This window comes from Sus scrofa, chromosome 15 (assembly GCF_000003025.6).
Source record: "Sus scrofa isolate TJ Tabasco breed Duroc chromosome 15, Sscrofa11.1, whole genome shotgun sequence".
In the NCBI taxonomy this organism is placed as follows: domain Eukaryota; kingdom Metazoa; phylum Chordata; class Mammalia; order Artiodactyla; family Suidae; genus Sus; species Sus scrofa.
The window spans coordinates 108405706-108428434 of NC_010457.5; the positions used below are offsets into that span (position 1 = coordinate 108405706).

Here is a 22729-nt window from a genome sequence, read left to right on the forward strand (position 1 = left end):
CTCATGTTGCTACATATGGCAAAATTTCATTCTGTTTTTTTGAGTAGTATTCCATTTTATATATATGTGCATGTGTGTGTGTATCTCAGTGGATCTTCTTTATCCATTCATCTCTTGATAGACACTTAGGTTTCTTCTATACCTTGCAGTTGTAAATAATACTATTATGAACATTGAGGTACATATATCTTTTCAAATTAGTGTTTGTCTTCAGGAGTGGAACTACTAGATCATATAGTAGTTCTAATTTAATTTTTTTAGGAAACCTCCATATTGTTTTCCATAGTGCCCACACCAATTTACTTCCACACCAACAGTGTATGAGGATTCCCTTTTCTCCACATCCTTGCCAACATTTGTTATTTGTGTTCTTTTTAATGATAGCCATTCTGAGAGGTGTGAAGTGATATCTCATTGTGGCTTTGATTTGCATTTCCTTGAGAATTAGCAATGTTCAGCATCTTTTCATGTGCCTGTTCTCCATCTGCATTTCCTCTTTGGAAAAAATCTCTATTCAGTTCTTCCCATTTATTAATTGGGTTTTTTGTTTTTTTGATATTGAGTTGTATGAGCCATATATATATATGATATTAACCCCTTATCTATCATTTCATTTACAAATATTTTCTCCCCTTCAGCAGGTTGTCTTTTATTTTTCCTCATAGTTTCCTTTGCTGTACCAAAGCTTTTAAGCTTAATTCCATTCCATTTATTTATTTGTGCTTTTATTTCCTTTTCCTTAGGAGAGAGATCTAAAAAAAATATATCACTGTGATTTATGTCAAAGAGATTTCTGCCTATGTTTTCCACTAGGAGTTTTATGGTTTCTGGCCTTACATTAATGTCTGTAATCCATTTTGAGTTTATTTTTGTACATGGTGTTAAAGGATGTTCTGATTGCATTGTTTTACATGTAGCTGTCCAGTTTTCCAGCACCACTCATTGAAGAAAGTGTCTTTTCTTCATTGTATATTCTTTCCTCCTTTGTCATAGATTAATTGGCCATCAATGTGTGGGTTTATTTCTGGACTCTTTTTTTCTGTTCCATTGATCTATATTTATGTTTTTGTGCCAGTACACAAAAACAGAAATATAAATTTCTGCTTTGATTTCTATAGCTTTACAGTATAGTCTGAAGTCAGGAAATGTGATTCCTCCAGCTTTGTTCTTCTGCCTCGATATTTTGTGGCTCTTTGGGATCTTTTGTGTTTCCATATACATTTTTAAATTATTTGTTCTAGTTCTGTGAAAAATGCCATTGGTATCTCGATAGGGATTGCACTGAATCTGTAGATTGCCTGGGGTAGTGTGGTCATTTTAACAATATTAATTCTTTTAATTCAAGAACATGGAATATATTTAAGTCTGTGTCATTTTTAATTTCTTTTGTCAGTGTCTTGGTTTTCCAAGTGCAGGTCTTTTACCTCTCTAGATAAGTTTATTCTTATGTATTTTATTCTTTTTGATGTGAAGGTAAATTGAACTATTTCCTTAATTTTGCTTTTTAGTAGCTCACTATTAGTGTATAGAAATTCAACAGATTACCTTCTATTAATTTTCTATCCTGCAGCTTTACTGAGTTCATTGATAAGATCTCCTAGTTTTCTGGTGGCATCTTTATGTTTAATATATATGTATAATATTGTGTAATCTGCAAACAGTGACAGTTTTACTTATTGCTTTTCAATTTGGATTTCTTCTGTTTCTTTTCTGATTGCTATGGCCAGGATTCCCAAAACTACATTGAATAAAAGTGGTGAGAGTGGATATACCTGTCTTGTTCCTGATCTAAGAGGATATTCATTCAGCTTTTTACCATTGAATATGATGTTAGCTGTGGGGTTTATATATATATATGTGTTCTTTATTATGTTAAAGTGTATTCCTTCTGTGCTCACTTTCTGGAGAGTTTTTATCATAAATGGATGTTGAACTTAACAATTAAGCTTCATGTGCATCTATTGAGATGATCATATGGTTTTTATTTTTCAATGTGTTAATATGGCATATCACATTGATTTGCAGATATTGAAAAATCCTTGGATCCCTAGGATAAATCCCACTCAATCATGGTATATGATCTTTTTAACCCTCTAGTGTCAATAATATAGATTTACGTGAGTAACTACTGACTTCTCAGTGCAAAGATATAGAATGGTGCAAAATTTATGACCCCTCTTCTTTATAAGCTCCAAATTATCTTGATGAGCACACTTGCCTGGGGAGAACAAAGGGAGCACAAGTTGCAGGTCTGGCTCCTTTCACTGTCCGTGGCACTTTAGCCCACTGCTGAATACTACCCACCAAATTGCTATACAGTTCTGTTTTTGATAAGATGAAAAATCTGAGTCTAAAATCTCATGGAATCTCTATTTCCTCAAGCAGAAGATAAGATTGAGTCCATTATTTTGTTCATAATCTTTTTCATCCTTTGGACATCCTAGCATTACCCTTTTTTGCACGTATGTACTCACTGTTTAAGAATGAGTTAAAAACCAAGCTTTTTCTTTATTGTCATATTTGTAATTTGATCATTCTGTAGAAGAAGGTCACCCACAGAAAATTAGCCAATATATTTGATTATATGGACCTATTATTTTTTGTTCCCATTGCCATTCCCTTCTGAAGAGCTGCTGAATGCTGTAATTTTTATCTGCTGTGATTGTCTCACAAGTGAATAGGTCGCTTGCTGTATTTTGTAGAGGCACATCACCTAAGTGCCCTCAGCTACAGGAGAAGTATTTCCCTGGTAATAAGAAGAAGAGAGAGGTTTACATCACCACTCAATTTAAAAACCCTTATCTGTCAGGAAGCGTGCACTTTTCTATGTAACCCTTGTTGTTCATTAAAAGTGTAAGGTTTCGTCACTGATTAGACAAGGCGGGGCGGGGGGGGGCTGGGGTGATGGTGTTATGACAGACAACTTAACAGAAATTGGATAAAAAGAAAATCTCTATTTTGTTCAGGTCAAGGGAATTTTCATTAAAAAAAATTTCTTCTTTTTCATTTGGGACTCTGTTGTTTGTAGAATTGCATAAGTGATCTGCAATAGATTTGAAAATAACTGTTCTTTTCTAAACCTTTTTTTTCTATTCTCATCACTTAGAAGAATGTAGTTCAGCAAACATTCAAATATTACAACTATTAATAAATTGATGTTTTACTGAGTGACGAGAGAGATATGGTTTCTCCTCTGTTATTTCTGCATGCACTTATGAAAATGTCCACTGGCCCATGTTTCTCTCGGAGGGAGGATGAGAGTGCAGTCTGATCACAGGCAGACAGGGGGTAGGTGGATTGGCTTGTTCAGTGACTCATTCTTAACTAAATATGAACATTCTACTGTAAACTACGCTGCTAAAATTCGTGCAGAGAACCTAAAGTGGACTGGCATGGCTTGCTTTCTTCTGACTTTGTAAGGTGGAGATCATGTCAGTTTCATGAGGCTTTCAGGTGACATTTATCAGACAGTGTTTCCCTGAGTGTAGGTACTGTGTCCTTGAAGTCAGGTGGGAGGTGGAGGTTGGAGAGGGGACAGAGGCCCATGGTGTGCAGAAAAGATTTGCCAAGTGATTTGGGGGAAGTCTTCATGAAGCTCTTCTGTGAAAAGAATCAGAGCTTATAAATGATCTGCTACTTCACCTTCTAGCAGTTTTTATTGCTTAAATTTCTTGTCATATGGAATTGGTCCACTAACGATGCCCATTTGGTGGATCTGAATGGGATTCAGAGATTAATCCAGGGATAACATGTGGACTAAACCATTACTGTCTGTTAGAATCAGTGCTAAAAACGTAAATTAAGAAGTCTGGTTAGAATTACTGCCATAGACTTCTAAAAATTTTCTGGGGCAGGGCTTAGAGGAAGGAATTTAAGCTTAGAGGCTGAAATTTGTCAATCACAGAATAGCTAAGAAATGGACTAGTAGTCAAAAATATCAGACCTTTAGCACTCACAGATTGAACATTTGAGATTTCATATGTACTGCATGTAAGCCAAAGGTCCAGCGCAGGTAATAATTTGTAATTTTGCCACAGCACGATGTGAATCACTCACACTGGGAAGTTCATGTGCAGCAATGACTTAGCTTGTTAAGGAGGCTACAGAAAAGATCACAGCATTTGCTGACAGATTTTGAAGGGATGTTTGTACTGTACCTCTCCCCTCCCTGGAGGTTCTCAGGAAAGTAGATGAGCAGTGTGGTCACCGAGACACCCTCTAGCATCCACTCAGCCTTTTTATTTGTAGCTGTCACCTCCCACCCTATTCAGCTATTGTCTCTTGTAGCAATCACTGTTTAAGGATATGTCTGTGAAAACATTTATTAGCATTTCTATACTATAAATCTCTTATGATTCTGTCAAAGATATGGGCTTGGATTAACAGCTGAATGTCAATTCTTAGGAGTTTCCAGTTTAGCAATGGGATCAGTGGTGCTCTGTAGCACCAGGACACAGGTTCAATGCCTGAAGTGGCACAGTGGGTTAAAGGATCCAGCATTGCTGCAGCTGTGGTGAAGATCACAACTGTGGCTTGGATCTGATCCCTGGCCAGGGAACTCCATATGCTGAGGGGCAGCCAAAAAGGGGGGAAAAATATTTGAATATCAGTTTAACCTTTAGATCATAGTCAAGACTGGGGGGCTTGGAAAGCCCTAAAATTGTATGCAGAATTCCGTGTGTGTGTGATTGTGAGCATGTGTGTGGGCTTGCTCATGTGCATACACATGCACATCCGTATGTGTATCTGTATTGGGAGGGGAAGCATTACTGTCATTGGTTTTGCAGGTGAGATTGTGATCAACAAAAAAAGGTAAAATGCAGCTGTTTGGAAAATGGGTAATTTCTGTTAGTCTGTTTGCTTCTACCTGCTGTTACACATAGAAAGTTGAGATTGGAGAAAGACTAGCAGTGCAGCTGGAATCTGGCTGATGCTCAGTGGGGTTGAATTTTGGAGCCTCTAAAGGGAACAGAGAGAGACCAGTCACTGCCATCTCCTCTCCAGCCTCTTTGCTCTCCCCTCGGCTGAATAAGCTCATTAACGTGAAGAGTCTATGTGATTTTATCCCTAGTACTTCTCACAGTATCTACCACAAAGGGGCCCTCGATAAGTGTTTGTGAACTGAATTAATACTGTTTTGCCCATGGGTTTGCTAGCCCTGAGCAACCACATCATTTGGTATGTTTTGATTCTCAAGAACATCTTCTTGGCGAGTAATAAGCCCTTAGCTTAAAACCTCTCCCTAGGCTTCCTGTGTTTGATTTTTGCTTTTGGTTACAGCTTCTGAAACTGAAGCAAGAAGGTTCCAAGTGAGGTCAAGGTGTAAGAGGAAGGCATCTAGGATGAGAGTGAGAGATAATGCATAGGGAGGAAAAGATAAATAAAGTAATGTGATTGGATAGGAGGAATGGCTGGGCGACCAACCTGGAAACTGGTAGAGGGCAGTGAGTGGGGGATGGTGAAGCAGGATGCTGCAGGTTCCAAAGCAGAAAGCAGGGAATCTCGGTCTAGAAGCAGCTCCAGGATGGGGTTGGCAAGGGGAAGAAAATGATCATGTTCAGCTTCAGAGTGTTGCTGGCAAAGCGGTTTTGCTGGGCAAAGTCAGTTTCCATTTAAATTAAGGTGGCAGAGAGAATACTAGAAAAAATTTTGGGAATTTCCCCCTGTGGCACAGCAGAAACGATTCCAACTAGTACCCATGAGGATGTAGGTTTGATCCCTGTCCTTCCTTGCTCAGTGGGTTAAGAATCTGGTGTTGCTGTGATTGTGGTGTAGACCAGCAGTTATAGCTCTGATCTGACTCTTAGCCACCTGAGAACTTCTATATACCATAGGTGCAGTCTTAAAAAGCAAAAAAAAAAAAAAAAAAAAAAAAAAAAAAAAAAAAAAAAAAAGAAGGAAAGAAATTCTGGAGCTTGTGAAAGAGTTTCGGGACATTCCTGAAAATAGTGGAGGAAGAAGATTTGGAGGCATTTAGGGAGTGAGAAGTGAGACACCATTGAAGGACAGAGAGGTTCCCAAAGTGGGAAAAACAATGGAAGAAGACAACTGACCCAAGAGATGTTATTACCGTGACCTGAGTTTGTATCTACAGAAATGACCTAACTGGAAGAAAAGAGGAATAGTCAGCAAATGTTTCAAGGTGGCTTTGCTGCAGTGATGGGACCCTGCTCCCAGTCCTGCCTCACAGGGAAGCCCCCCACCATGGTCAGTGATCTCCTGTCTGGAGGTTCAGGCTCTGTGAGGTTTCTGGAGGGCAGGGCTCCTCTCCCAGCTGGCAAGAGCCTGGCAGACTGAAGCTTCCAGCCATTGTGGAACTTAGATAGTTATAAATACTGGTTTAGATCCATTTTATAAATAATGAAAGCCATTTTAAATTACATTATAATAAATAAAATATCAAGCCATATATAAAGAAACATAACCAGCCAGGTATAAATTGGTGCATTCTCTTTTACTTCGATTATTGCAACCCATAAATAAAGATTAGCTTTCACTTCTACTTTAAATTCTCTTGCCACAGATGGCTCTGGCGATGGTTCCAGCTAGCTTGCAGCTCTGAGTGCAGAGGCAGTGCCATATTCATCTTTGAATCCCCCCCACCGCACCCCAGTCACAACCACATAGAGTCTTGAATAATGACTCAGCACTTTATAGAGGGTGCATTAGTATTAGGGTATATATATATTTTCTATCAGTTGTTACCTAAGAGCCTTTAAGGGAAAAAATTTTTAGGGAAGTGATTTCTTTATCCAGTGACCACCTCACTGTAGTGGAATACTTGTCATATTTCAGTCCCGTGCTAAGGGATAGGTCTACAAAGATGGAAGAGACACACTGCTTGCCTCCAAGATATCTGAACCTAGCAAGGGACACAGACCTATAAAGGACTCATCTCTGCTATAGAGCTTTGGTGTGGCACACAAGCGGCCTGAGGAGGGGTTGAGTCTGTGCAGGGTGCTCCAGGAAAAAGCACCCATTCTTGGACAGGATCTTGATGGATGGATGTTGGCAGGCAAGTATTGTGTTCCAGACAGCTAGTGTATCTAGACATTTGTTTAAGTGTCTACTCTGTGCCAAGCATTATTCTAGGCTTTTGGGATATATGAGAAAAACAAACCACTGCTCTCATGGAGCTTATATTTTAGCTCTTGATCACTCAACCCAGAAGATATTCTTAATTATGTCAGTGCTTTCCCCCTACAGGTCAAACACTGTTCTAACTAGAATACATCTGCATTTGAATAGAAATATAGAGTGGTTTCCTCACAGGATCAGATGATATTCTGGTTTGGCTCTAGCGACTCAGCAGAATTTCTTCCAAATCTCTGTTGTATCTCTACACCTAAACAAACAAAAGCAGGAGTTCCCATTGTGGTTCAGCAGTAACAAACCCGACTAGTATCCACAAGGACACAGGTTCGATCACTGGCCTCACTCAGTGGGTTAAGGATCCTGCATTGCTGTGGGCTGTGGTGTAACTCACAGATGCAGCTCAGATCTTGCATTGCTGTGGCTGTGGCATAGGCTGGCAGCTATCGCTCTGATTCAACCCCTAGCCTGTGAAATTCCATATGCTGCGGGTGTAGCCCTAAAAAGAGAACAAACAAACAAGCAAAAAAACCAAAAAGCAGACCTTTTGCAGATCCCTGCCCATGACTCCAACTGTTCTCTGCAGGTCGTACTTCAGCACCTTATTCAAAGCTATTTCCACGTGCTGTTAAAACCCAAGTCAGTGCACCTGGTTCTAGGTCACCCCACTTCTTTCCTCTATGCAGGACTTTGGCCTCTCCTGCTATTCTTCATTCTTCACATATGTCATGGTAAAGATTGCTTCAAGTGCATCTTAGGTTGTCTGAGAAAAATCCTTCCCCAAATTATTTATTTTAAGTAAGGCTTCTAAGCCAGTGGGATAGTTGGTGAAACCAGAGGCTTCCAATAAAAGTGTCACAAAGTGAAATCCAAGAATGACAAAGTAAACAGCGAAATGATTGTGCGGAAAGATATATGGAGGTCATAGGAAATCAGTGCATATGGCAGAGTGAGGGGACTTTGGGACTGGATGAAATGCCTGCAGAACATAGGCAGTACAAAAGACTTTTTAAAAGAGGCCTTGACCATGCCTTATTCATGGTTGAAGATGGGTTGGCTCTCCATCTGATAATTGTAAAGGATTTTTTAGCAGAGACTTTTGGCTTCCTACATCTTGAGATTTTTTTTTGAAAGGCCCTAGTAAACTAATCATACACATAAATCTCTGTGTGTATTTGTTGGTTTTTCCCTTAAAACAGGTCCTAATAGACCTGGTTGTGGATTCAACATCTTCTGCAACCTGTTTTCGTGAGGGAAGGTTTTCCTAATTCAGACCAGCAGGAAAGTGTGCCTGGATCAGCTTGAGTGAAATGCATATGCGAATGAAAAGTAGTCCTTTAATAACATGTTTTTTTATCTTTAACCTCTTCTAACCAAGCCTGGAATTTGTGTAGCTTTACTTAAATGCATGAGGTACATTTACTAGTGTCAAACTTGATTGACATATATTTCAGCTAGCAAGAAAAACATTTAGGTTGTAGCTTTTTTTTGAAATTGCTGAATTATCCAGACTTCCTCAAGTTTTTTTATGTGCGCCAGGTTTAGGTGATGGTTTATAGTTAGACGCGAAGCCCCAGTGCCATCAAACTGTCCATTTGGACAGACTTGTATTCTAAGCATGAGATGATATAGTTTAAAGAGAGAGATTAAATGGAAAAGAAGCAGATGTTTACAATGACTTGGATCATAGGTTTTATGATGAGAGTGTGATCAGAAGTAGACCCTTATGGGAGAGAGCGCTATGCTCTTCAATATCTTCATCCTTTCACTAATAAACAGCACTCTCTGGGTGTACCTAAGCATTGGGCTCAAGTGGTTCGGAAAGGTTCAATAATCCAGAAAACTAGGGAAAATTAGCTGTGAATAGGTAGGTTATAATTATAAGCCAATTATAAATTTAAGCAATCATTATAAATATGCTTGTGTCAGTTTGTATTTGAAAAGAATGTATGTGTTTTCCCCTTTTCTTATTAACACTTTCTGGAATATGTTACTTGAGTCTGAGTAAGAAAGAGTGGACCTAAAAATAGCAGCTATGGGATTGCCTTGTTGAACTCCCGAACTTTCATAGTTCTAAGGTTTCTAAGGCAGCCTTTTCATTGAACATACTTGCTTAAGAAGCAGTAGCCCATCCATAGGTATTGGTGTTATGTTGAAAGATCAACAGGGCAGAGGCAATGCTAATCTTGACATCAGTAGTGGTTTTCATTTTTGATACATAGGTAAGACTGATCAATGTGTCTGGTCAACTCAGAGCTCACGGACAAAACAGAATTTCCCCCCTCTCCCCACCTTTAAAAAAAGGACTTAACAGTTGTGTTTTGACTGCCTGATAGCAGGTTTATTCAAGGCCACTTTATACTTTTCTAAACAAATAAACAGATAGCAGAAACAACAATAACAACAACAACAAAAAAAAAACCCCAGCAGGTAAAATGTATAAAGGGCATGCCTTTTTTTTAATATATCAAAAAATTATCTTCTCAAATCCAAATCTCAATGCTGGGAAATCTTAACAATGAGCTCTTAACTCTGCTAATTATTGGCAGTAAGAAAAAGGAAACTATCCAAGAAAAGATCATAGAAGAAGAAGAAAAAAGAACAAGGAGTGCAGGGAGGGTTTTACTTTTATTTCAAGTATACTTTACCTCATGTCATACATTTGTTCCCCAAAAGTTATTTAGAATTATTATGTGAAGAAAGTATATAATCATATGTCTCTCTGAGAGTTTGCTTCTCAGGAGAAGCTTTCTCAAAAATATATATATATTCGAAAGAATAATCACCCCTTAATTTATCTGCTGAAGAATTTTTATTTTTCTTCAGCAGGGACTTATCTACCTTACGTTTGGAGACCCTTCCCTAAGTTCTGGGACATTTTATACCTGGAATGGACCTTAGACATCCTCTAGTCCTCATTTTAGAGGTAATGGAAAGAGAGGCCAAGAGATCAGGGGACATGATTAGGCAAAACACTGAGAGAACATCTGTTGGAACCTGTGCCTCCTTTGTCTTAGATCCGAACTTGATGTTACTGCTATACCTTGGTCTGTCTTATTTTTATTCAACCTATTAAAAACCTTGCTGAATATCTTTTACACAAACCAGATGAAGAGAAGGTGAGGCTGGCTCTGAATGTGCCACAAGTCAGTGGGATTTAACCTGCACAGCCCATCTCTGCAAGACCGTCAGCTGGAAGACTGTTTAATTTCAGTGTTTTTGACAAAGTCAAGGATTGCTTAAACTCAGTCCGGTTTTACCTCATAAGCATTAACTTACCCTGTCACTTAGTAGTGTGTGTATATATACGTGCGCACACACACACCACGATTCAAAGTTTTGAGACTGGTTAGACTGATCTAATTAATTGTAGTCTCAAAAATACCTTTATTTTACAAACGCAATTCTTAGAGCTCAATCTCTAGAATAATGAAACACTTGACAGCTTTTCATGTAAATCCTTTTTTTAAATGTTTCATAATGTAATATCGTTTCCTCACACCATTTGTCTAAAATCAGGCTCTAAGAAACATCCCAAGGGTAAATATGTTTAACATGCTTGCATACAAACTTCAGTCTTAGGAGACCCAAGTCCTAAGTAAGAACTAAGTAACCTTCGCTTTTTCTTTGAGCCTTAGTTTTACCTTAAATAAGACATTAAGCCTTTTTTTTCTTTGAATATGTTCATGTATAAAATTGGAATAGGAATGCTTAGAAATTATTTAGGATTGTCATGAATAGACTTCTGGTTATATGTTAAATGTTGTGAGATCTTTGAAAGATGTGTGAAGTATATCCAAGACATTATTAGAGTATCTGTTAATGTCATTGGAAGAAAAAGGATCTAGGAGTTCCCTTTCATGGCTCAGCAGAAATGAATCTAACTAGTATCCATGAGAATGCAGGTTTGATCCCTGGCACCTCTCAGAGAGTTAAGGATCTGGCATTGCTTGAGCTGTGGTGTAGGTCGAAGATTCAGCTCAGATCCAGTGTTTCTGTGATGTAGGCTGGCAGCTGTAGCTGATTCAACCCCTAGCCTGGGAACCTCCATATGCCACAGATGCTGCCCTAAAAAGAAGACAAAAAAGAAAAAAAAGAGAGAGAGAGAGAAAGAAAAAGGATCCATAAAATCAATAATAAGGTCAATGTTCATTAAATCAGCAACTATTTACTGTAGCACACAGCAAGGACACTGAATTGTGAATCAAGAATCCTGGATTCTCTTGTTGCCACTATCACAATAAGTAAAAAGGAATGGTCACCTCACCCTTCTGGGACTCACTTTCCCTAGCTATAAAATGAGTGGACTAAGAATGTGTATATATGTATATGTGTAACTGGGTCACTTTGTTGTACTGTAGAAATTGACAGAACACTATAAACCAACTATAGTGGAAAAAATAAAAATCATTAAAAAAGTAACATAAAATGAGTGGACTATTCATCAGCACCATTCTTTCCAGGGCTCACTTAATATTGTTGAGGATTTCTGAGGATCTGCACCAGTTACTATAAGGCAGTACCAGTTTCTAGATATATGAATATACAATCTGATATATAATATATATTTATATATAAATATATGAAATATTATATATGTATGTATGAGTATGTTAAATTGCTCCAATGGAAATATTTTGGGGTAGTATCTATGAAGGCAACTGAGAGATTTCCCAAAGCATGAAGAATATATATTGGGTCAAGCTTGAATAAAAAGCACTTAACTACCAAAATGCATGTTCATCTCATATGTGTGCTTATCAAATATAACTTGTTTTTACTTTAGCACAGATATTCTTGTTTTAAAAAGTCAAAACAAATATTCTGAAATTATGCCCAGAATTTTAATTTTAAAATGTGCATGATGTTTATGTATGAGCACCAGGCACATAACCTGGCATCCAGATCTTCCCTGTATAATTTTTCTATTACTCTCATTCTGAAATCCTTGTGCAATTTCCAAAGAAACTTGCAGTTGGCTTTTCAGGATGCAGATCTTGTTACAAAATGCACCTGAGTTTTTGAAACCTAACTCAATTGCAGTTATAATTTTGTGGGCAAGTCATTTCCAATGTCACTAAAATGCTTTGAGGGGGAAAAAAATCAAGGTCATCTATTTTCACCTGTACGTCAAAGGGAGCCATCTCTTGATAATGAGACATCTATTTCAGTTCTCATCTGAGAGATGAAAGACTGAGCTGTAAAGCTGTTTTTAATATTGTTTTATAGCTGTGGTTGACTAGGGAAAAGCAAAGAGAATATGGGTAATTTTTTTCTCTTTTTCCCCCACAAATTTTATCAAGAATGATAAGTTTATTTGGAGATGTATAACTTAATGAGGCTACATCATGAACACACCTTCCTGAATCAAATCTGTGACTTGGACCCACCATGAAGTATGAAACAGTAGCCTGGGGGCAACACCAGGATCACCCTCGAGAGAGAGAGGTGCCCCACCTAGTACCTGGCCCCTTCCACACAGCCTGTGAGCACTTGCCATCATGAGCACTGGCGCTAACTAATGTAAACACCTTTGCTTTCCAGCTGCTGCTAATTGGTTTGGGAATATTTATGTAAGTGTTGATTTTAAAGCTAAAAATAGTGCAGTGATGTTTAAATCCAACTCATTCTGGCTGTCAGAAATGCTCCCATGATCCTGAAAGTGTTGCTAAAAATGTTCGCTTTTTAAAAATTGTAGTAATTAAACTTGTCTGTTGTAAAAGCCACATATGATAGGTTCCCTGCTCTGATAATCAGCGAGGTAAAGGACAAGCTTCTTAAAGGTCTCTGCTTGGCTGGTGAAATGTGCCCCCCACCCCCGACCTTTTTTAGGGAGCAGAGTATTGTAATGAGAGCCAAAGATAAAGACAAAGTAAATTTTGACGTAGCTTTATACCCTTATATTCTATCAGCTGATCACATCTATCTATTTTACGTTAACATTAAAAGTAGAAATTATAATAATTTTACCAATAATCTTAAGTATAGAGCTTCCCAAACCCTTGTGTTTTCTGGAGTCAAGTCTGAGGATTTGAAATCACATAATTAACATTACTCAAGTCTGCAGTCAAAAAAATAAGGGTGGTTGTTTGGCACAGGTTGTTTATACCCCTAGCACTTCATAGTCAGATTATTTTTGCCCCTTTCTTTCCACATTTAAAAAGTCATGATTTTACAGATTTTTCTCAAAGTTATTTAAATAAGCTATGAGAAAAAAATCATTTTCAGTTTTAGATATGTGTGATTTTGTGACTCTTCATTTCAACATGTAATTTAGTGAAGGAAAAGCCTAGGTTCTCTTAAGATATTGCTTGTCATTTATTTGGTAATTTTTGGAAAAAGTGATTTTATAGACCCTGTTCAGGAATAAGCTGCCTTTGTCTCTTAAGTCTTCAAGCATTGCCCTGCTATAGTGTTCTTGAAGTCAGTTTGGAATTGCCTTTGTGTCCTTGTAGGATGCCCTAAGCATCTGTCTGCCTGCCCCGTCTCTAGAGAATATCAAAGGATTCTTTTACTGCAATATATAGAAATGACTTTGGCAAGTGACAAACACTGCCATTTAGTTGAGATGATAAACTATAGTTACCTACCTTTTGTGATAGCTGTAGCCAGGCTGTTTTTTGATGCTACTTTTGAGATAGTAGAACTCTGTTTCAGTCACATAAGTCTGTGAATATGTTCCTTAACTCTGTAGTTATTGACATGATTGCTATAAAACTGTAGTCAGTTCAGAATTACCCTTGAGCAGATTAGCACATTGAAATTGGCCCAATATTGCTTTCAAATTCTAATTGACATTTTCATATACTCGGAGCATTAAGTACACTGTTGACATAAATAAAACCTTTAGTTTCTGTCTAACTAGAACTAGAAAAAAAAGTCCCTTTAACCTTGTAGAATGTTGATTTGAACCAGAAAATATATTAGTTTCTTGCCTTGGCATGTGATCAACAAGAAAATTCTAGTTGGAACAGGGAGCAAAGAGTCAGAAGTATATAGTTAAAACCTTGTAACAGATATCTCGATTTTTTCTTTGACTTCCTGAGGATGTGTGTCCATACAGAACTACAAAGCCAAGAAGAATATTTATTTTAATAACTGCCACTGTTAACTGTTCATAGATTAGAAAACTTCATGTTGTTCAGATGATAATACTCTTCTAAATTGATCTATGGATTCAATGTGACCCTTATTCAAACCCAGCTAGCATTTTTGCTGACACTAGCTGATGCTCAGATTCTAAAATTCGTATGAAAATGCATGGGAACTGTAATAGCCAAAACAAACTTAAAAGAAAGAATTGGATAAATCTCACTTCCTGATTCCAAAGTACAAATTTACAATAATCAAGACTGTGTAGTACTGGCATATAGATACAGATATAAATCAATGGGTTAAAACAGAATCCAGAAATAAACCCTTGTGTTTTGGGTCAATTGAGTTTCGATAAGAGTGTTAAGACAAATCATTGGGAAAAGAATAGCCCTTTCAATAAATGGTGCTGGCACACCTAAAAAACCACATACAAAGAATGAAGTTGGTTCCCCTACCTCACACCACATACAGAAATTGACTCTAGTAGGCCTAAATGCAAGACCTAATGCCATAAAACTATTAGAAAAAAGCACAGGAATAAACCTTTGTGACCTTGTATTAGGTAGTGTTTCTTAGATACAACACCAAAACACAAGTGAGAAAAAAAAAATAGATAAGCTGAGCTTCATTAAAGTTAAAAACTTTTGTGCTTCAAAGGACCCACCAAGGAAGTGAAAACATAGCCCACCCACAGAATGGGAGAAATGTTTTAGAAATCATATGTCTAGTTAATTTATATACAGAATTTTTAAAAAGCTCTGACACCTAAATAATAAAAATACAAATAATTAGACATTTTCCAAAGAAGATATACAGATGTCCAACATTCACATGAAAAAATGCTCAACATCTTTAATCATTAGGGAAATGCAAATCATTAGCCATTTATTAGAAGTATTCCAAATGCCAACTTCACACCCACTACTATGGCTAATTTTTTAAAAAAGGAAAATAACAAGTGTTGGCAAAAGGACTTAGAGAAATTTGGAACCCTTATATATTGCTAAGGGAATGCAAAATCATGCAGATGTTTTAAAAATAGTATAGCAGCTCCTTGAAATACTAAACATAGAGTTAGCAGATAACCCTACAATTCCACTCCTAGCCATTTACCTGAGAGATTTGAAAATGTCTACACAAGAATTTTTCCTTATTAATAACATTATTTCACACTTGATTATTTCGAATGTTCATGGTAACATGATTCATAACCTGCAAAGTATCCAGAATACTCAAATTGGGTGATAAATGGGTGAGCAGAATATGGTATATCCATACAGTGGAATATTATTTGACCAAAAAGTGGAATGACGTACTGGTATGTGCCAGGGCCTTAAGAACATCTTGTTAAGTGATAAAAGCCACATAGCTTATGATTTTGCTTAAATAAAATGTTCAGAATAGGTAAATCCTTAGAGACAGAAAGTAGATGAATGATTGCAGGTGGCTGTGGGAAGCAGGAAAAATGGGGAGTGCTGGCTAATGAGTATGAGGTTTCTTTTGGGGGCTTTTATTTATTTATTTTTTTAAATATGGAATGCTTCATGAATTTGCATGTCATCCTTGCACAGGGTCCATGTAAATCTTCTCTGTATTGTTCCAGTTTTAGTATATGTGCTGCTGAAGTGAGCCCTGGGAGACTTTTAAATTGTTCTAAAATTAGAGTGGTGATGGCTGCAAAACTGCAAATAAGAGAAAGACAAATACCATATGATATTACATATATCTGGAATCTAATATTTGGCACAAATGAACATTTCTACAGAAAAGAAAATCATGGACTTGGAGAATAGACTTGTGGTTGCTGAGGGGGAGGGAGTGGGGTGGACTGGGAGCTTGGGGTTAATAGATGCAAATTATTGCCTTTGGAATGGATTAGCAATGAGATCCTGCTGTGTAGCACTGGGAACTCTGTCTAGTCACTTATGATGGAGCATGAAAGAAAAAAAAATAAAATAAGAATGCAACTAATAGAATAAAATTTTGTTAAATAAAATATGAATAATAATTTCTTCAAAAAAAGAAAGGACTGAGTTGTACTTCTTAAAAGGATAAATTTAATGTTATGTAAATTCTATCTGAATAAAACTTTTATAAAAGAAAAAATAGTGCTCCCTAAAGCTCCAGTCAAGCCCTTTTGATGATTGCAGCTACAGCCCTGCCCACAGCTTGACTGCAACTTCATGAGATTCTAATGCAGAGCTGCCCAACCAAGCCACTTCTAAATTGCTGACCAAAACTCTGAGAGATAATATTTTTTTAATCTGTTTAATTTTGAGGCAATTTACTATACAGCATTAGGAAACGAACACCATGCCTTTCAGTTTATTTATTCATTAACATTCACTACATGAACTCTGGGTATTGTAGACTTAATATAGTGGGCACCAGACACAGCCTCACCCTTCATGGAACTCCCTTTTTTGTGAGGGAAAGATGAGAAATTTAGGGTTTTTGACATAATGCAGTCATCAAATGTTCTGACATGTGCAGTAGTCACAAGTTCACATATTTTGTTAAGTTGTCTACTCAAGTGTTTTTGTAACCTGTTCAACCCTGTCTCTTTTCTCTGTAAGCATATATCATGTCCTTCATAATAATATGAATATTTGAAACCTTGCAAACATTTTTTAAGATACAGTGCCTTTGTCACTAAAAAGTGTCATTGATCTTTTGGATTTTCTTCCCTTTCTTTCTCCTCATGAAGAGGCGAAAATTTTATGTATGTGTATGTGTATGAAATCTAGTGTAGATCATGTTCTTCACAGAACTATCAACCCCTAGGTGAAATGTTGCTCTTCAATCTAAAAATGAAATATATTTTTAAAAAATAAACTCACAATGACAAACTGCTTGAATTGTGGCTCCATGTCTTGTTTACTTCAAGATATTAATCTAATTCCTTGTGGGCCAATCTTTCAACATTGTATTTTTTAAATTTTATTTAATAATTTAATAATTTGATTTAATAATGTAATTTAATAATGATTTTATATTAATTTAATAACAATTTTAATATCGTATTTTTTGTTGTTTCAGTGGCACATTTAGACCCATGAATGTTCCATGTGGTCTGTTGTTTCAGTGAAACCTGAGTCCATAACTCTTCTGAAGAGCAGTATATCTGCAGAATTACTCTGTTAACGTCCAGTTCCAAAGCCAAAGAGAGGACTAATGTCTTACATAAATGAGAATCTAAATCAGACCGGCTTTCTAGAATCCATTCTCTCTTCTGAGTAACACCCAACTCAACTCTGCCACTGTCCTCGGGTGTGAGACCTCTCTCACCCTCTTACTTCTCTGTAGTGGAAGAGTGTTTACCATTTTAGAAATGACGTGGTTAATTTTAGTTCCTCTTTGCTGAAGATCATCCTCACAATGAAAATCTTAAGGCAAAATAAGAACTCAGATTTCTTTTTCTGCCCTATTCTTGCTACACTTTTGACAGAAGTGATCTTGAAAGGCAATACTTTTTTTTTTTTTTTTTTTTTTTGCATGGGTTTTGTTTTCATTATATTTTTAGTATTAGGGAGTGGATTGGGGGGGTGCAACTTAGTGCAGTGCATTAAAGCCGATACATCACCACCCATCAAGGACACTGCCCCTTTGGTATCCCTTTTCCTTGCTGATTTGAACCAGTCCCAGAAGCTTATGGTTGAGTAGCAGGAAGTTAAATGAAGTCTTCCAAAACTCTTAACATATTGCCTTGTGTAAATGGCCCATCTGAGTATTTCAGAAACCGAAAGTGAGAGAAAAGAACATTGAAAGCAGTAAAAAGATTAACACCTGTTTCTAGTCTTCAAAGAAATCAGAGCACACTGCATATATCCAGAAAAAACCATTTACTCTCAACTGTTGAGACATTTTATTCAAATTTTCAATTCTGTATGCATGGCATCTGAATGCTTATGGGTTTGTTTCACTACAGAATTCCACACAGGAATTAGAAGATGGAGAAGTTATGAATGGTGTGCAGACAGAACTACTGACATCGCTGAAAACTATGGATGCATTGAGGTATTCTCTTTATGTGACTAAGGATATTTTATTTCAGTTTAATGTTTGTTTGTTTTTCTGGTTTATGGTTGTTTTTATTGTGTAGCAAAGATCAAGATAAGTAGAATACTGGAGGGAAACCTAATTCTAAAATTAACTGCTAAATTACTGTTTTTCTCTCATTTTCTTTATGCGATTGAAGAACTTCCTGACAAATATATATCAAAATGAGCCCCATTCTTTCCACCTCTTCTGAAACCTGGATTTTTTAATTGCTTTTTTCTTCTCTTTGAACAACAGTTTAAAGTGAACATTTCAGTTCATCGTGGTTGTGTTTTACTTTGACGTTAGCTCTTTGAATATTACTTTGTACTGTTTTTTTTTAATGATCTTGCAATATTTTATTTTATGTACATTAAATGAATCTAGCCTATCAACCAGGATTTTTCATGTTTTTAGTGTAACTCATTGTATAAAGTCAGTCACACTCATGTTAACCTGTGCTTCCTTTTGCACTCATTTCTAGTTCATTCTGAGCTGCGGCCTGGGTTCAAATCCAGCTCTGCTGCTTATTAATTCCAGGAGTTTAGGGACGTTGCTCATCAGTCTCTGCCTGAGTTTCTAGTCTGTAAAATGGAAATAATATTAAAACCTTCTTCAAAGGGTTGGTATGAAGACAAAATTAGCTGACATACCTAAAGCATTTTCAGCAGTGCCTGAGTCAGAGAGTAAGCCCTGTTGCTGTTGCTACCACTTTTATTGTTATCATCATTCTCTGTCATCATCATCATCATTTTTAAAATTGCTTCACATTTTGTATATGTAAGTTTATATTTACTAGACTGTCAGCTTCAGCACTCGAAGGTGATCCTTCTGAGGTTGACGGTCATCCCATTCATTCAGAGTCAACATACTCCTTTCATTTAGTCCAGTGACTGATAGGTACCAAGCATGTTACATGGAATAAGCTTTAAAAAAAATAAGTGATCAGGGAGTTCCCATCGTGTCTCAGCAGAAACTAATCTGACTAGTATCCATGAAGATGTGGGTTCCATCCCTGGCCTCACTCAGTGGGTTAAGGATCCAGTGTTGCCATGAACTGTGGTGTAGGTCACAGACATGCCTTGGATCCCCTATTGCTGTGGCTGTGGTGTAGGCCGGCAGCTGTACCTCTGATTCAGCCCCCAGCCTGGGAACTTCCATATGCTGTGAGTGCAGCCCTAAAAAGAAAAAAAAATAAAAAATAAAAAAAGTGATCATCTTTTATCACACTGCTCTACTGTGTGGGTTTTCCTCAAGTTATGATTTATGGCCATATGACATAGTCACTCTTTATTTAGATTATTTCTTTGATTAATGAGCTGTACAATATTAAAAATTTGGTACAGAAAATCTCTTGGGCACTGTCTTTAGAAGCTTGATAAGATTGTTTTTGGAGGTAGACATAATGAATGTAATACTCTTATTCTGTTTGCCTTTAATTTTATTTTTTTTAATGTTAGCTGTTTGGAAAGTTTGCTAACATCTTGGCTGAGTATTATGTAGATAGCTGTTATAGAGTAAATAATTGTTTGATTTATGGCTGCCTGAACAAATTGGCTAAGCTTTCTCCAGATACAAGGAATTGAGAAAAATGGAGTATAGGAATTTTAAAAATATTATATTATTTCATTAAAATACATTTGTGTGTCTATGTAATTTGATTACCAAAAACAGATTTTTGCATGAGTTTTATTGTCACCTTTAACAGGCTGAGTTGAGATTGAAAGTGATTAACTTCTAGAAACCCAATCCATATCCAACATTGTTTTTTTCTTTTTCCTTTTTTTCTATTTATGGCTATCCTGGCAGCATATGGAAGTTCCTGGGCTATGGGTCAAATTGCAGCTGCAGCTGCAGGCCTATACCACAGCACAGCAACACCAGACTGTAGCAACATCTGCGACCTATGCTGTAGCTTGCAGCAATGCCAGATCCCTAACCCACTGAATGAGGCCAGGGATGAAACCCTTACCCTCATGGCCTATATCCACCACTCTTATCTCCAAATCCTTGGACTCCATTGTCACTTGTGTACACCTTCTTGGATTCCTTAGTGTTTTGTGTCGTGCTGCATAACCAGGAATAGAAACTTCGAAATTATCTGGAATTAGTTTGAGGCCAAGTTGAGCAAGTAGAATGATTGGAAACTCATTTTCTTGTAGGCTCTCTTTTGGGCATGAGAAGGTTTTTAATAGCTTGGAATGTGAAGTTGGGGGTGGTTTGGTGGGAAGTGTAGAGATTAAATTTTAAGAGAGGACATTTGTTATAGCTGGTGTGGGATGAGAGAGGAATAACTGAAGGAAATTAGGGGGTCCCTTACAGCTGAGTTACGTGATCTGTTTTTTCCTGGGGCAAGAAGGGCCTGATACTCCACAGAGCTTGGCTCAAGCTGTGGACTTTGGACTTACTTCCACGTGGATGGCTAAGTAAATTACTGTAGAGTCCATCTCAAAATGTCTTAAATCTGTTCTTATGTTTTAATCCCATTAATTAAATCTAATTCCCAGTTATTCCTCAAGCCTTTGTTACCTCTCAGACTATAATAATCTAATTCTTCTCTTGAGTATCCATCTCTCCTTATTTTAATTCAGCTCATATATCATCACTAGATAAAAAATTTTAATCCACAGCATTTATCAAGCCATCTCATAGTTTCTAAACTTTTAGTTTATTTAAGTCTTAAGGTTAAACATTACTTATGTAGCCTTGGACTAATTAGTAAACCTCTTTAAAATGTTTTTTCCCTTATGGAAAATGGGCCATTGCACTAGCACCATACTAAATGAAACATTAATTGCTATTGTAATTATCATTATTGTACATGCTAAAGTTTACTGTGACTATCTGTCATTCTCCCAAACAAGACTCTGAATTCTCCAAGAGATTCCTAACACCTAGTACAGGTCTTGGAACATAATAGTAGCACATTTGTTGAGTGAATGACTGAATGGCTAAAACACAGTGCTTCATAAATTATAAGTGTAGCTGGTAATGGCTTACCCATTATTAACACAAATGTTCCTATTTAAAGAAAAATAGCATTTAGGGGGAGTTCTCCAAATAGTCTTATAGTATCTCTTATGAAGTACTACTTAGTTTATTTGATCTTAAGATGACAATGAAGCAAGAGGTCTTTGGGGGGTGTTTCTTTTTTAAAAAATAAAATTACACTTTAAGCTTCTCTTTATTGGAAAGTGATCACTTAAGTAAACCAGTATAAAATCTAAAAGGGAAAAAAAACTTATTTGTAAATGTGATGATAAACACAAGGAACAGCAAAAGAATAAACATGAAGTTATAAAAATGGACATCAAAATCATAAAATGTGGGGAAGGAAAGTAAGAAAATCTGGACTCTTTCTTTTTTTTTTTAGAATGTGTTCGAGCCCATATGACTATCAGGCTAAAGCCAACAGATGTGAGAAGGGTTTAACCTGCTTGGAAAAACAGGGTAACCACAAATGAAAACTAAACAACACATTCACAAAAACTAAAAACAAGAGGACACGAGCATAAAGTAAAAGGAAATCATCCAACCAAAAAAAGAAAGGAAAAAAGGAGAAACAGAATCAACTGGAAAACAAGGTTTAAAATGGCAGTAAATACATATTTATCAACAATTACCTTAAATGTCAATTGACTAGATGCTCCAATCAAAATACATAGAATGGCAGACAGGTTTAAAAAGACAAAATGCTTCCTACAAGAGACTCATTTGGGGGCAAAGGACACATATAAATTGAAAGTGGTGGAATGGAAAGAGCGTCTCTTTAAAAATAGCAAGCAGTATATGCAAAAGACTGCTTCATTCCTAGTGTCTGCCTCATTCTTAACCTTACCTTATTCCAGATTTGCCCCTTTTCGCATGCTGAAAACTGTCATCACATTTTATCCTATCTTCTCCTTTGCCTCTGATATCAGTTCATTTGGCAGATTGCTGACAGAGTCCATCTCAAAATACCTTGACTCCTTCCCCATGTTTTCATGTTTTATTTCTGTAATCATTGTCCAAGCCCTCTTACATCTCAGCTGCATTATGGCAATAATTTACAATTCCTATCTCAAGTACCAATTTCTCCCTTGTCTTTCCCTCTTCTAGTTGAACCCACATGTCCCTGCCAGGTGACATGTTTCTAAATCACAGCATTGATCACAGTGTTCCTCAGTTCTGAAACCTATAGTGAGTCCACCACAGAATTAAGCATGATTTTTTTTTTTTTTCAGTGTGGAACTTGACCTGTCGCACTGAGATTTGATCTCAAGCTGATGGTTCAACCTCATCTCCTCATTATCTTCCCTTCTCCTCCCATCTCTTCCTTCTTCCTGTAATATCACTGCCCATCGATGTATCTACAAACCATCCTGGTTCACTCTCTCAGCACAAACAGTTTTCTCTCCTGTGTACAAGCTCTCTGCCCCCTCTCCAGCTTTTCTGATTGAAGATCCACTTGCCATTCACCATTCCACCTAAAATTCTACCTCCTTTGAGAAGACTTTCCTTCTTC

General features: G+C 37.0%; 1 protein-coding gene across 6 annotated transcripts in view; it reads left to right on the top strand.

Annotated features, from left to right (window-relative positions):
• Positions 1 to 22729, top strand: part of PARD3B (par-3 family cell polarity regulator beta) — a 1031031-nt gene that overhangs the window by 523249 nt on the left and 485053 nt on the right. For all 6 annotated transcript variants that reach the window (XM_021075042.1, XM_021075045.1, XM_021075043.1 and 3 more), the window contains one exon: positions 18116 to 18204. In XM_021075042.1, coding sequence (XP_020930701.1) covers positions 18116 to 18204 — 89 coding nt within the window. The remainder of the gene's footprint in view (positions 1 to 18115; positions 18205 to 22729) is intronic.